General features: G+C 36.1%; 1 protein-coding gene across 1 annotated transcript; it reads right to left on the reverse strand.

Moving 5' to 3' along the window:
• Positions 1–237: 237 nt before the first annotated feature.
• Positions 238–8,355, reverse strand: LOC131061723 (laccase-12-like). Its single transcript, XM_059212990.1, has 9 exons — positions 8,207–8,355; positions 8,094–8,103; positions 7,742–7,893; positions 7,473–7,636; positions 1,980–2,063; positions 1,548–1,676; positions 1,161–1,459; positions 528–1,077; positions 238–416 (listed from the first exon to the last, which is right to left on the reverse strand). Exons 1-9 carry the CDS (start codon positions 8,353–8,355, stop codon positions 286–288), a joined length of 1,668 nt encoding a protein of 555 aa, XP_059068973.1. The 3' UTR covers positions 238–285.
• Positions 8,356–15,328: the final 6,973 nt, after the last annotated feature.

The raw sequence follows: 15,328 nt of genomic DNA on the forward strand, positions 1-15,328 counted from the left end.
ACCTCGAAGGTGATCCTTATTAAATTTAAGTAGCTTTAATACATTTCTGAGCAGAGGACAGTCTTGAAACTTCAACAAACCAACAATGACCAGTCTAAAAATTATAGAATGGCTTTAAGAAGTTAAAACAAGACCCAAACAAAATAGAACAATGTACATGAAATAACTAAGATGCAAAACAGAGCGTGGGGGATATTTCCCTTTTCTCCAGTCTCTATGGAAACTCCATGCAACTAAGGTGGTGGACTTTAAACCTGCAATCGAGCTGATGTGATGGCTTGCCGGCTAACATCTGGGGAGGTCATTAGGAGGAGGTTCTAAGCTTGCCAAATAGCCAGGCCCATTCTTCACCACAAAGACCATATTCAGTCCCCATGTTACATGATCATCAAAATGACAATGCATGAACCAAACACCTGCACAAATTGTAATTATTCATTACTTTACACAGATTCTTCTGTGTCTAATTTCAATGTATATATCATCCAATAAAGGTAGAATAGAAGATCGTATGCTTTTTTAAATACCTGGATTGTCAGCTTTGAATCTGATAGCACTCCATCCACTGACAGGAACTCCCACAGTATTTCGTTGTGGCAGATCGACCAGATTGAATGTGAGTGGATCTGTTTCGGCATTATAGTTACCAAAACCCTCTCCCACTATACAAAAGTCATAACCATGAAGATGCATTGGATGGTCATCAGGTTGGAAGATATTCGTTCCTTGGAACACCGCCTCAACTGTACTATTATAATCTAGCATATAAACTTTTGTACTAGTAATGGGCGCCCAAAGACTTTTGGGTATATCATCGCCTGTATAGTTAAACACAACTGGGGGATTTGAAGGAAAGTCAGTGGTAAAGACGCCATTAACACCAAAATAATAAGCTTGAAAGATAGCGATATCTGACAGGACAAAAGATACATTGTTCAGACTAGCAGTTAATCTGGTGTTATTAGGGCCTTGACAGTTCGTGGTTAGGTTAGTTCGACAGGGAAACAAGCTGAGCCCTACAGTTATGAAGAGTTTCTCATCAATGGTTGCTCTGGCGAAGCTAGGCTTCGTAATGCTCTGTTGAATTCAGTCACAGTGGCAGTGTCATTGCATTCTGGAAGCTGCGGAAAGGATGGGGTGGCAGATGAGGGAGAACCCACATAGCTAAGAACGGCAGTTGTTGTGGTGTTATCAAAGAATCCAATAGCTTGAGTTGTGTATGCTTTGGCAGCAATGTAGTATTTAGCTAATGGTTGATCGGCTGTGAGAAGAACATCAGCAGTCTGGCCAGGGGATATAAGCATTATGTCTGTTGTGTATGGCTTTGTGTAGCAGGCATCCACAGCTACCACTGTGAGATTGTGTGATGCTATCTTGAAAAAGAGGTGATTATTTACTGCAGCATTGACAATACGCAGAAGGTAGGTTCTTCCTTGTTCCACAGAGATTTTAGATGTTCCTGCGTAGAAGCGGTAAGATTATCAATCGTGAGATGGGTTGCTAATTGTAGTAAAGATCTTGTGTGACTACCTATAAAGACTTTATACCTGATTTTGAAAAAGGATAGAGATCTCCTGGCTGACCATCGATGGTAAATCCATTAGATATATTAGGTGCTGCCCCTGTTAGAATTGATTGCATTTCGACTGCTTCAGGATCACTGTTCCACCATTGCCCTGTTTAATGAAACCAGTTATGGATACAAAGAATTTATTAATTCCATTAAAATATATAAACATAGATACGGAAGTGGGGTCAGTAAATGTGAGGCCTAATTTTGAAAACATGTAGTAGTTGTATTGAATAGGTTTAGAATAGATAATTATGATGTTTTAGTTAAAAAATATTTATTTCACTTATTAATAAAAAAATTTAACATAATTTTTAACATAAGATTCATAGATTCTCACGTATTCATATATAGATTGATGCTGACCGATAGTAGGTTATTTTCTGATTACATATAAATTAATTATTACCTAGCACGATAGGAATCTCGGCGTGGGGTTTAGGAAAGGGATAAGATCTGCCTTTTCGAGGATATATGACTAGTGCTCCATGAACTGTGTGGAAATTCTATTGTAATTACTGATTATTAATCTCCAATATCATACAGATTATTTGTTTCTCAACAAATATTGAAAAATAACACAACTACAACTCCACAAAACACATAAAATACTCAACACAGTGAACACGATATTTTCAAACAAATTGTCCCTGGAAAAACCCTAAAGGGAAAACCAGTATTGCAAATGAGAAATATATTAAACTTCAGCAAATTAAGAGATACAAAATTCCTTGCCTCTCACTGGCAGAACCTCGACAATATCCCAATTCCTCCTACTGATATTCCTCCACTGCTATCTCCCAATGCTATCACTGTGCCTCTTGCTAACACTGCAAGACTGTTTGTTATTACTGCAAACACATTTGCTAACACTGCAAATGCTTTCCAAGATGTGTTTTCCAAATGCCCCTAGACCTCCTTTTATACTACCCTCGTTGATAAACCAACGGCCGAGATTGATTCTCAATCAATGGTTGAGATTAAAACAACCCAACAACCAATAACAAAATCGATTTCTAGTTGCTTCCAAAAGTGGTCAATTAATTAACAAATAATTGTCCCTACTCTAAACAATTATTTACTAATTAATCACATCTGGACAAACAGCTGTCCAAAGCTAACAAACTAACACTCCCTCTTAGTGAGGAAGCTGTTCTGCATGACACCCAACTTCTCTCTGAAGAAAATGAATTTTGCCTTCCCCAATGCCTTTGTTAGAATGTCTGCTACCTGCTGATTTGTAGGTATAAATTGTAGCTGAACAATCCCTCGCTATACACAATCCCTGATGAAGTGATACCTGATGTCTATATGTTTCGACCTATCATGAAACACTAGATTCTTAGTCAACTTGATGCAACTCTGATTGTCGCAATGTATCACTGTAGTCTCAACCTTCTGACCAAACAAGGCTACTAGCAACTTTCGAAGCCATATAGCTTCACATGTCGCCATGCTAGCTGCTATGTATTCTGACTCTGCAGAACTCAGAGCCACAGACTTCTGCTTCCTACTGAACCAAGAGACAACCCCTAGTCCCAAACTGAAACAACACCCTGAAGTGCTTCTCTTGTCCGTTGTACTACCTGCCCAATCTGCATCAGTATAGCCCATCAATCTGATTCCTTCACCTCGAGAATATCTAATCCCATACTCGATTGTACCTCACAAATAACGCAGCACATGCTTTGCCGCTATCCAATGCACTCTCTTTGGCTCTACCATGAACTGACTAAGAGTGTTGACTGCAAAAGCTATATCTGGCCTAGTGTTGACCAAACACATGAGAGAACCAATCAACTACCTGTATAAGGTGGGATCTACATCCTTCTCCTTGGATGTGTCTACCTTCCTCCAATTTGTGATCATGGGTGTAGACATGGCTTTGCAATCCTCCATCCTAAATCTCTTCAAGATTTCAAAGCAATATTTCCCTTGTCCAAGGAAAATCTCTCCATTTGTCTGCCATACCTCCATGCCTAGAAAGTAGTGCATAAGTCCCAAATCCTTCATCTCGAACTCTGTTGCAAGGTCCCTCTTGCACTCTTCTATGAGCCCCAATGAACCTGTTAAAAACAAGTCATCCACATATAGAACAAGAATGAGTATCTCACCCCCAACTACCAAGTAGTAGAGATTAGCATCCGCCTCACTCTTCACGAAGCCCATTTCCTACAAGTAACTTTCAATGCACTCATACCATGCCCTGGGAGCCTGCTTGAGTCCGTACAAAGCTTTCTTCAATCTGCACACATGGGTCTCTTTGCTATGTGCTACAAAGTCTTCTAGTTGTTCTATTTATACCTCCTCTTTCAATTCTCCATTAAGGAATGCTATCTTGACATCCATTTGATGGATTTGCCATCCCATCTGCACTGAAAGTGAGATCATGGCTCGTATAGAAGTATACCTAGCCACTGGAGCAAATATCTCCTCATAGTCTATTCCCTCCTTCTGAGAGAACCCTTTGGCCACAAACCTTGCCTTGTATTTCTCGATGCTACCATCTGCACCATGCTTGATCTTATAGATCCAACATGATCCAACCACTGCTCTATCTGTTGGTCTAGGCACTACCTCGCACACATCATTCTGCATTATTGAGGTATATTCCTCAACCATCGCATCTCGCCACACTTGATGTTGTGTAGCCTCCTGATAACTAGAAGGCTCACTATCTACCAACTGACTAACTAGTGCCACATAGTCATTGAACTTGGCTGGTTGTCTCCTTTCTCTTATACTCCTCCTAAGAGCTCCCACTAACTCCTGAGTATCTCTTTGTTGAACCTCACGATTCCTACTGCCAACTGTAGAGGATGAAATATCAACCTCCATGTCCTTTTGATGCATCTCTTCTTGCACCTGATGCTCTATACTCTGTGAACACTCTCCACCTGAGCCATTGCTAGTACTAGTATCTGTACTTGAGCTTTGCTACCCTTGACTTGATTGAGTGATTCTTGGAGCTTCAGTTGACTGTTCACTCTGATCATCTGCTGGCAAATCTCTGGACATTCTAAATGCCTTGTCCTCCATGAACTTGACATCACGTCGAACAATAATCCACCTGGTCCTTGGAATGAATATTCGATATGCCTTTGAGGTTTCACTGTACCCCACAAAGTACCCCCTCTCTGCAGTCTGATCTAACTTGGTACGTGTATCACCTGGAACATGGCAATATGCCAAACTTCTAGATATCCTGAAGTGACTGACATCTGGCTTCTTCCCTGTGAAATCCTCTTCTGGTGTCATCTTACCTAGTACCTTATGTGGAATCCTATTCTGTATGTACACTGTTGTACTACATGCCTCTACCCATAAGTAGCAGGGCATATCCTGGTCATGTAGCATAGCCCTTGCTGCCTCCGATATAGATCGGTTCTTCCTCTCAGCAACTCCATTCTACTATGGATTGTAAGGAATAGTCCACTCCCTCTTCATTCCTTCCTTGGTACAGAACTCCTGGATTTCATTCCCTTTGTACTCGCCTCCATTATCTGACCGAAGAACCTTAATCATCTTTCCTGTCGAGTTCTCCACAAGAGCCTTGAACTCTTAGAAGCAACTGAAAACCTCATCCTTGGTCTTCAAGAAGTATATCCAAGTCTTCCTGGAGAAATCATCAATAAAAGTAACATAGTACTCATATCCTCTGAGAGATTTCGTTGACATAGGTTCACATATATCTGAATATGCTAAATCAAGAACACCCTTGGATCTAGTGTCACTCCTTGGAAAAGATGCTTTCGCAAACTTCCCCAACACACATCCTTTACATACGTCATCATGCTCTGTGCTCACCTCAAGAACACCTGTCACTGTCTCATGAAGCATTTTAAGTGCTCCATGATGTATATGGCCCATCCTCCTATGCCATAGCTCTCCAAGATCTCTAGGATTATTGTTGCTCATGAGTGCCTTAGGAGTGTCAAACTACAGCCTATAAAGGCGTCCGCTCCTAACTCCAATAGATACAGGTGATTTCCAATCTTTATGCTTAATCAAAACATGCATCCCTCTAAAGAGAATATTATACCCTTTATCCTGAAGGACAGATGCAAAAACCAAATTCATACCTAAGCCTGGCACATGCAACACATCATGAAGGGAAATTACCTTTCCATTCTCCCTCTGAAACTGAACAGTCCCTTTGCCAACTGAGTTGAGCTTGGACAAGTTTCCCATAGAAATCTGGATACTGGTGTTCTCCTCCTTATAACTGGAGAAGTACCCTCTTACTCCTATCATATGAAATGATGCCCCATTGTCTATATACCAAACACTCTGTGAGGTTGAGCTAACCATACAAGCTATGAGTGCAAACTCATCTTCCAATCTACTAAAGAGCTCATCTGCACTTGCTGAAGCTGCTACTTGCTTCTTGCCCTTATTTTCATTCTTCTTCCTTTCTGGGCAATCACTGACATAGTGGCCAAACTCATGACAACCAATGCACTTGACCTTAGATAGGTCCTTCTTCTTTTTCTCACCTTGTGAGCTTGATCCTTTGCTAGACCCCTTCTTCGATTTCCCCTTTCCTAGTAGGGCAACATTTTCCTATTCCACCTCACTTTTCTGACTCTTGTTGTTGGCTCCATTGACAAGACTAAGTCTAAACTCCTCCTAAGTGAAATCACTCCAAAGTCGATCCCAACTCAGTAAGGTGTCTCGTCCACTGATAACTTGAACAAAGACATCCCATTGTTTAGTAAACCCATTTAGGGCTATTCTGACTAGCTCATCATCACTGGGACTATCTCCAACAACTGCTAACTCATCCTTGACAAGTCTAAGCCTGGTGAGGTAACTTGTGACGTCTTCTCCCTTGTTCATCCAGGTATTCTTTAACTTTTCTCTGAGAATCAGCTTTCGGTTGGTGGTAGCATTCTGGTACAGTTTCAGAATGGTGTCCCACATCTTCTTCGCAGTATCTAACTCTACGATATGTGGAACAATATGATCCTTGACACCATCAAGGATTATCCTCCTCGCCTTGGCATCCTCCTTCTTATATGCTGCAAGCTATGTTGCATCTGAGGGAATAGCTACAACACTAGTAACATACTCCTTGATACCACTCTCTTGCAGCAATAAAGAAATTCTAACTTTCCAAACACCAAAATTCGAGGCACCATCTAATCTGTTCTGATCTCTCAAACCAGCTATGGCCATCTCAAAGAAATAAAAGAAATATCTCGAAAGTGGTCAAACTAGGTTTTATAAACCTTTAATTTCTTTTCTTCCTATGGTAAACCTTTTCTACCCTCAACTTAGCTTTGATACCATGTGGAAATTCTATTGTAGTTACTGATTATTAATCTCCTATATCATACAGATTATTTGCTTCTCAACAAATATTGAAAAATAACACAACTAAAACTCCACAAAACACATAAAATACTCAACACAGTGAACACGATATTTTCGGACAAATTGTCCCTGGAAAAACCCCAAAGGGAAAACCAGTACTGCAAATGAGAAATATATTAAACTTCAGCAAATTAAGAGATACAAAATTCTTTGCCTCTCACTGGCAGAACCTCGACAATCTCCCAATTCCTCCTGCTGATATTCCTCCACTGCTATCTCCCAACGCTATCAAGACTGTTTGCTATTACTGCAAACACATTTGCTAACACTGCAAATGCTCTCCAAGATGTGTTTTCCAAATGCCCCTAGACCTCCTTTTATACTACCCTCGTTGATAAACCAACAGCCGAGATTGATTCTCAATCAACGGTTGAGATTAAAACAACCCAACAACCAATAACAAAATCAGTTTCTAGTTGCTTCCAAAAGTGGTCAATTAATTAACAAATAATTGTCCCTACTCTAAACAATTATTTACTAATTAATCACATCTGGACAAACGGCTGTCCAAAGCTAACAAACTAACAAACTGTTGCACGGAGCCACGAGACATGGGCATGCCACCACAAGGTTCCTTCCTTTGCAACAATGGTGAATCTGTATGTATAATTGCCTCCTTGTTGAATGGGGCATTGAGTAATATAACCAGGTCCATCAGCCCAGCCCGAACGAATCTGTCTCACTCCATGCCTGGAAAACAAATATTTACGAGTCTTGTTTCGTAAATGCAAATCATAGCCTACAACAGGGATATTCTCCATGCAAAACATTGAGAGGCTGTATATATCTATTTACCAGTGGATTGTGGCATTATGCGGGGCTGTGTTATAAGTTTTGACGATAAGAGTGTCGCCCCTGTGTACATACAGAGTTGTACCATTAAACTGTCCGTTCACTGTGATTATGTTACGTCTCTGGCATTGCCTAGTAATGGGTGTCTCTTTAATCTGGCCAAACCCAAAGCGAAAAAAAAAGAAAGAAGTATTTAATACAAATCACTTGAATAGAAATATGGTCTTCTGTCTACTATGTAAAATTTTCAATCGAATTTCAAAATAACAATTGACTTCATGTTTTCATTTTGTAATGATTATCTGATGATGGATTATAGAATCTGGGCCGAAACGTTTGACATAAAAGTATGTACACAATCAAATCTAGAAAAAGCAAACCAGAAGATCAATAAAAATTTCACGTTTCTAATCGAAAATTAACATACAACGAAAGTCAAGCGATGAAGTTCTGCTATTGCTTGAGAACCGAATAAGATTGCTGATGTAAGGAACGCAAGCAGAGACCATGGTGAGATTAACAGCATATTGCCAAAATAGGATATCAGGAACCCGCAAAATCTTTGATAGCGACGAAGTGGAGAAAACTTGCTTGTTGCTTACGCATTTAAAATCCATTACTGATATTTATAGCATTAAAACAGAGTTATACCAAGCAAATTAAAGACGTAACGTTATGACGTGGGCAGAAACAATGCCAAAAAGTTCGTAAAAAGCTTGTTTCAGTTTCCTAAACATATTTTGCCACCGCAGGTGCTCGACGCTTTCGAATTCGGCATGAATTGCAGACAAGTTACTTAACAGAATTCTAAGGAAGGCTGAATGTCAATATTTTATTCATAGTGGCGAACCATGAACATTGACAATCATGGACATTTAATAAAAGAATATAGTGAACATTCACAATCATGAACATATTAATTGTGGCTTCCAATTGTAAAGTGCACTTATATCCAAGGAATAACACGATTTTTTCATAGCCGCCCTGGACAGTCACTTTAGATGGTCAAATACGAAACGTTATAATATTTAATGATTGTGATTATATGACCTTTTTGGAATCCTAACAAGTTAAATGAATTAGATACATAATGTCATGGTAGAAAACATTCGGTTAAATGAATTAGAAATTATAATTCTTTGTAACTTATTCATATGGTCCCTATATCTATAGAATATGTGAGATATTGTCGTAGAATATTGGTGAAATATTGTATTGAGATATTAGTCAAATATAGAATCTTAAGTTTTAATATTATTAATTTTAGAATGGAAGCTTTTCACTCTGTTTACTTCCATTCTAATTCTATGGACTGTGGAAAACTAATTCCTGCTATTGTTAATCTTTATTTTGATAGAATATGTCTTTCATTTTATATGATATTATTTTATTAGAGATTGTGTAAAAGTAAAAATGATACTTTTTAATTTTGAAGGAGAGATAATTTTAATTTTTAAAACTTTTGCCGACACAAACAATATTCTTATGTTGACTACAATAGAAAACATTAATGAAATTTAAAAATATTTATGCACCCGACAATTTCAACTTACTAGGTTGGGTTGGAGCATCTTTATACTATACTTACATGCTTGTTGATTGATAGCAGATGTTAAATCATATGACCGGTAACAAAAGTAAGTTTGTAAAACTTGAAAAGTATGATGCTAGCTCTATTAGATTTGGAGATGACCAAACTGCACAAATTATTAGAATAGGTTCTATTAGTTTTGTTGGAAAACATAACACTAGCAATGTATATTATGTGAAAGGATTACATTATAATCTCTTAAGTATTGGACAAATGTGCAAGAAAGGTTACAATGTTGTCTTTCAAGATGGTGGTTGTGTGATCTGAAAAAGGTCCAGAACTATTATTGTTGCAGGAAAAAGGACAAGAGGGAACATGTATCAACTGAAGGCTATTACAGGTCATGTCCTATTATCTCAGATTGATGAAAGTTGGCTATGGCACTAGAGGATGTGTCACATCAACTTTGTCAATTTGGTGAAAATTAGTTTGAAAAGAGCTGTGAGAGGTTTACCAAGACTGACTAAACCAGATAATAGTGTCTGTAGAGAATGTCAAGTGAGAAAATATGCAAAAGGAACATTCAAAGTAAAGGAACAATCTTCTATGATATTCTTAGACTTGGTGCACATAGACTTATGTGGTCCTACCAAACCAAGGATTTTACAAGGTGAGAGGTATTTCATGCTCTTAATTGATGATCATTCCAAAATGACTTGGGTTGCATTTCTAAGACAGAAGTCAGAGACATTAGAAAAATTTAAGACACTCAAATCTAAAGTTGAAAATGAAGTTGATAGAAGAATTAAATGCTTAAGATCTAATAGAGGAGGGGAGTTTATTTCTGATGAATTTGACATTTTTTGTGAGAAATATGGCATTAGGAGACATTTCTCTGCTCCTAGAACACCAAAGTAGTATTGTGTAGTGGAAATAATGAACAAGACTATACAAGAGGCAAAAAGAACTATGATCAAAGAAGCAATCCTACCAGAAGTTTACTAGAAATAAGCAATACATATTGCAGTGTCCACACTCAATAGAGTTCTATTCCTGAATAAATTTGGGAAGACATCATATGAGTTATGGCAAGGAAGGATTCCATAAGTGAAGTACTTCAAAGCATTTGGAAGTAAATGCTACATCCAAAGAGATGAAGGAAATCTTGGAAAATTTGATAGCAGAGTAGATGAAGATATATTCCTAGGATATTCTACAAATAGCAAGGCTTACTGGTGTTACAACAAGAGATTGAATAAAATTGTTTAAAGTACAAATATTGATGAAAATGTTTCCAAACATTCTGGTATACAAGCAAGATATGAATCTAATGAGTTTGCAAGCAGAGAAGGAGAGGAGAAGAATATTGAAGAAGATAATAAAAAAGAAACTCAAGTTGTGCCAACAATTATATCAGAAATTGTAAGGTATGTATAGAATAATCACTCTGAGAACCAAATTACAGGAGACAAGAACAAAGGTGTTATTACAAGAAGCAAAGTTCCTACATAATAAGTTCTTTTGTTTTAACTTTTTGAAACTGAAACTAAAACAACTTTAGAAGCTTTTACAGATCAAAATTAGATGAAGGCTATGAAGGAAGAGTTAGATCAAATTGACAAAAATCAGACTTGGGAACTAGTTTGTAGACCAATAGATAGGAATGTCGTTGGAACAAAGTGGGCATTCTAGAATAAGTTGGATGAAGATGGACTTGTTGTAAGAAACAAGGCAAGATTGGTATGCAAAGGTACACACAAGTTGAAGGCATTATTTTGAAGAAACATATGGTCATGTTGCCATAATGGAAGCTATTAGAATGTTTTTGACTTTTTCAGCATATAAATATTTTAAAGTTTATCAAATGGATGTGAAGTCAATAGTTTTGAATGAGGAACTAAAAGAAGAAGTTTACATTGAGCAACCAAAAGGATTTAATTTTTGAGATGATCCAGATATTGTTTGCAAGTTGAATAAGATGTTGTATGGGTTGAAGCGAACTTCTAGAGCTTGGTATGGAAGACTAGACAAGTATTTCTTGGTTCAAGATTTCCAAAAGGGGTATATCGGCAACAATATTTACTTTAAAGTTGAATCATTTAAGATCCTAATTGTTGTAGTATATGTGGATGACATAATTTTTGGAGGAAATGATGGCATATGCAAGAAGTTTGCTGGTGAAATGCAAAAGGAATTTGAAATATCCTGATTGGTGAGTTGAGTTTCTTTCTTATGTTGCAAGTGAATCAAAACATTAAAAGTATTTGTATTTCTCTGTCAAAGTATGTTAGAGGGTTGTTGAAGAAGTTTGGATTGGAGAATGCCAAATCGGTGTACTCCTATGAGTACCAAATGCAAGGTGACTAATGATGATAAATCTTTTATGACTAATGCAAGCAAGTACAAATCAATGATTGGAGGATTGTTATACTTGATTTCTACCAGACCGGATATCATGTATGTTGTATGCCTTGTAGCTAGATTTCAAAAAGATCCAAAAGAGACATATTGTTGCAGTTTAGAGAATTCTTAGATATCTGAAAGGAATAGAAGATCTTGGACTATGGTATGCCAGTGGATTATATTTTACTCTAAAATCTTATAAAAATCTTATCCTTCCATTTCCTATAGTGTTCTCTATATAAGAAGACGCCCTCTTCATTATCAACCCTAATGATTGCGTCTAAATACTCATATGCAATCAAGTCTTCTTGTGATCAAGCTATCAACTAGAATGCGTTCTTTGTTGAGCTCTTATGCACACATAAAATCTAAGAGCAAATATATCAAACAGGGTCAATGGAGATTGAAACCCTACTTGAAATGTGAATGGTAATATTATTTTATTTTATTGATTTACATGATCTTAGGTATCTCTATTGTTATTGGTGAATGTTTCATTGTAGGACTTAGATTGTTTGTGGTTGGATCTTTATGGTTTTACAATAGTTTATCATCATCACTTTTCACCAAATACATTTTGACATGCCTGATGGGACATGGATTTTTATTAGATCTATATTTTTTTTGTAGGTTTTTCTAACCCTATATTGTTGTTTTGTAAAACAATTTGGAGAATAACCTTGTGCAGCTAGGGTTTTGGACATAAGATTAAGATTTTGGAGAGATTTGATCGAATCTCACAAAATTCTTGTAATTTTTTCGTTAATTTTTTTTTCAGGTTGGGGATAGTATGAGGAGTGTTCTGTCGAAAAATTAGATTTTTTGCTGCACATTTGAATTGTTTATGATTTTTCACAAAAAAAAATTCTGGGAAGCAAATTAGAGAATTTTTCATATTTTCTTACATTTTGGAAAAATTTTCAAAATTATACAAGGGGTATTTTAGTTATTTTAATTTGGGTACAAAATAACTTGTGAAAAATCAAAATTTTAAAAATTAGGGTTTTGCAATGATTTCATCAGATCTCACAAACCGATTGGAAATTTTGCGTAAAATGGTTTTTAAAGGTTGACAATAGTATTAGGAGTTCTTAGTCTAAAATTTATATTTTTTGGAGCATATTTTTTTTTTAATGAATTTTTTATGTTTTTTCATAAAATCTTAATTGTTGGGGCAAATTAGTGAATTTTTCTGATTTTATTACATTTCTAAAAATTTCTTAGAATTCTAAAGGGGATCTATTCTTTATGAATTTAATTGTGATACAAAATAATTCATGAAAAATTAGATCATTTAAAATTAGGGTTTTGCAATGTTTTGATCATAAGATTAAGATTTTTGAGAGATTTGATCGAATCTCACAAAATTCTTGTAATTTTTTCATTATTTTTTTTTTTCAGGTTGGGGATAGTATCAGGAGTGTTCAGTCAAAAAATTAGATTTTTTGCAGCACATTTGAATTGTTTATGATTTTCACAAAAAAAAATTCTAGAAAGCAAATTAGAGAATTTTTCAGATTATCTTACATTTTAGAAAAGATTTCAGAATTATATAGGGGGTATTTTAGTTATTTTAATTTGGGTACAAAATAACTCGTGAAAAATCAGAATTTTAAAAATTAGGGTTTTGCAATGATTTGATCAGATCTCACAAAAGGATTGGAAATTTTGCATAAAATGGTTTTTAAAGGTTCACAATAGTATTAGGAGTTCTTAGTCTAAAATTTATATTTTTTGGAGCATATTTTTTTTAATGAATTTTTTATGTTTTTTCATAAAATCTTAATTGTTGGGGCAAATTAGCAAATTTTTCTGATTTTATTACATTTCTAAAAATTTCTTAGAATTCTAAAGGGGATCTATTCTTTATGAATTTAATTGTGATACAAAATAATTCATGAAAAATTAGATCATTTAAAATTAGGGTTTTGCAATGTTTTGATCATATCTCACAAACTGCTTTGACTTTTTGTAGGAATTATTTTTTTCCAAGTTGGAAATGGTATCAGGAGTTTCCAATGCAAAATTCAGATTTTTTGGATCAAGTTTGGATTTTTAAGGAATTTTTTATGAGTTTTCATAAAAAAATTAATTTTGGGAGCAAATTAGCAATTTTTGGGATTTTCTTACATTTCTGGAAATGTTTTGAAATTATATAGGTTGTATATTCTTTATTAATTTACTTTTGATGTAAAATATCTCGTTGAAAACCAGATCTTTGGATTTGTCAAAAAAACGTATTGTCGAAGGCCCCTATTTCACAAAGTCATTTGGGATTTCTAAAAAATTACCTAACTTGTGTGCTTGAAGCTGGGGTATTATTTCATAACTACTAATAAATTTGGTGTAGGACCTTTTGCAAAGATTTGATTTTGAAATTGCTTGCTTTGTCTTCTTTAGTCTAGCAAAACACTTCAATTGGCGCTCTAAAATTAACAAGTGTCTTTTGTGTCTTGAGCAATAGGCTCTTTTTGTTTTACCTTATAGAGGAATTGCCTCCCAAGTATCCCATAAGGCTAAGTGAGAGGGAACAACCCAAGTGTTAATGGGCTAAAGCCAAGCTCTTCCAAGCCACTATAAATTAAAGTGTTTGTGACAAAAGTTGCAAGCAACAGGTGTTTCATGCTTCTATAATGATGTTATGAATCCCCATAAACCCTAAAGAACAAAACCTCTATAGGCTGGGAGGCCTTCCATTTAATGGAGCATAATAGAGTACTAATTATATCCACCCAAAGGGATGCCCTTACTAGAAACCTTTTTGTGTTAGAAGCCAAAAACCTTCTAGTTGTTGGTACAGGAGGTCGGACCTCTGATACCGTCTTACATTCTTACAGTTCTTAGTAGAGATACAAAGTTCACCATGGGGAATTTTTGTGGGGACTGGTGCTTGGTTGCCTCAAAGAACTGAGTGTGATGGAGTGGATCCAGTGGGGTCAAGCATCTAAGTATCTACTTTGAATAAGCGTAGTTGGAAAACCAAGTGAGATCAAATAACTATTGTCCCGACCAGCCTTAGGATTTGTCCTTGCATGTTTTTATTTCAAATTAGACAACCACCTTTAGACATTGTGTCTTCATTGTTTGCTATGTTTTCTTGTCACTAAAAGTCAAAAAATTGAGATTTGGTCACATTCAACAACTTCACAATTGGATAGAATTGCAAACCATTTTCAAAATCATGTGTGGTTTACTTAAACTATGCCTGTGTTTAGAATTAACAAATTACAGAATATTTGTCAAGAGAAAAAGGAATTAAGTTTTCAAATTCAAAGAGCTTCTGAGGCTGCTTTCTATAGGGCTTCATTCTTCAGCCAATCAGTATTGGTCACATATTTATCCATCATTTCCCTTCATTTGCAATACCTCATACACACTTTCGAAAATAGTGTCAAAAGGTTGCTTTGTTGTCCTCATCATATCTTGCAAACTTACTACAACATATCACTAAGTGGTTCCCATATTAGATCTATCATAGTAGGGTCTCATCTGGTCATCTTTAGTCAAGGTCAACTTACCTCATTAAGAGATCTATCATCTTTTTGGAAGCCACACCTTATTTTAGATCACACATATCTTGAACCTACACTTTTGGACATTGCAAGACAACCCTAGTTTCTTGTCATCTCATATCTTTTCTTATTGTTCCATAGTCT

The sequence above is a fragment of the Cryptomeria japonica genome, chromosome 10, assembly GCF_030272615.1.
Source record: "Cryptomeria japonica chromosome 10, Sugi_1.0, whole genome shotgun sequence".
Classification (NCBI taxonomy): Eukaryota; Viridiplantae; Streptophyta; class Pinopsida; order Cupressales; family Cupressaceae; genus Cryptomeria; species Cryptomeria japonica.

Excerpts from the sequence above, each read along its gene's own strand:
- LOC131061723 (XM_059212990.1), bottom strand. The coding sequence starts at position 8,355 with ATGGATTTTAAATGCGTAAGCAACAAGCAAGTTTTCTCCACTTCGTCG. Across the intron at positions 2,064-7,472 it reads GTGGCTCCGTGCAACAGTTT|TTCATGGAGCACTAGTCATA; the intron begins GTTAGTTTGTTA and ends ATTTCCACACAG. Across the intron at positions 1,677-1,979 it reads CGAGATTCCTATCGTGCTAG|GGCAATGGTGGAACAGTGAT; the intron begins GTAATAATTAAT and ends TTCATTAAACAG.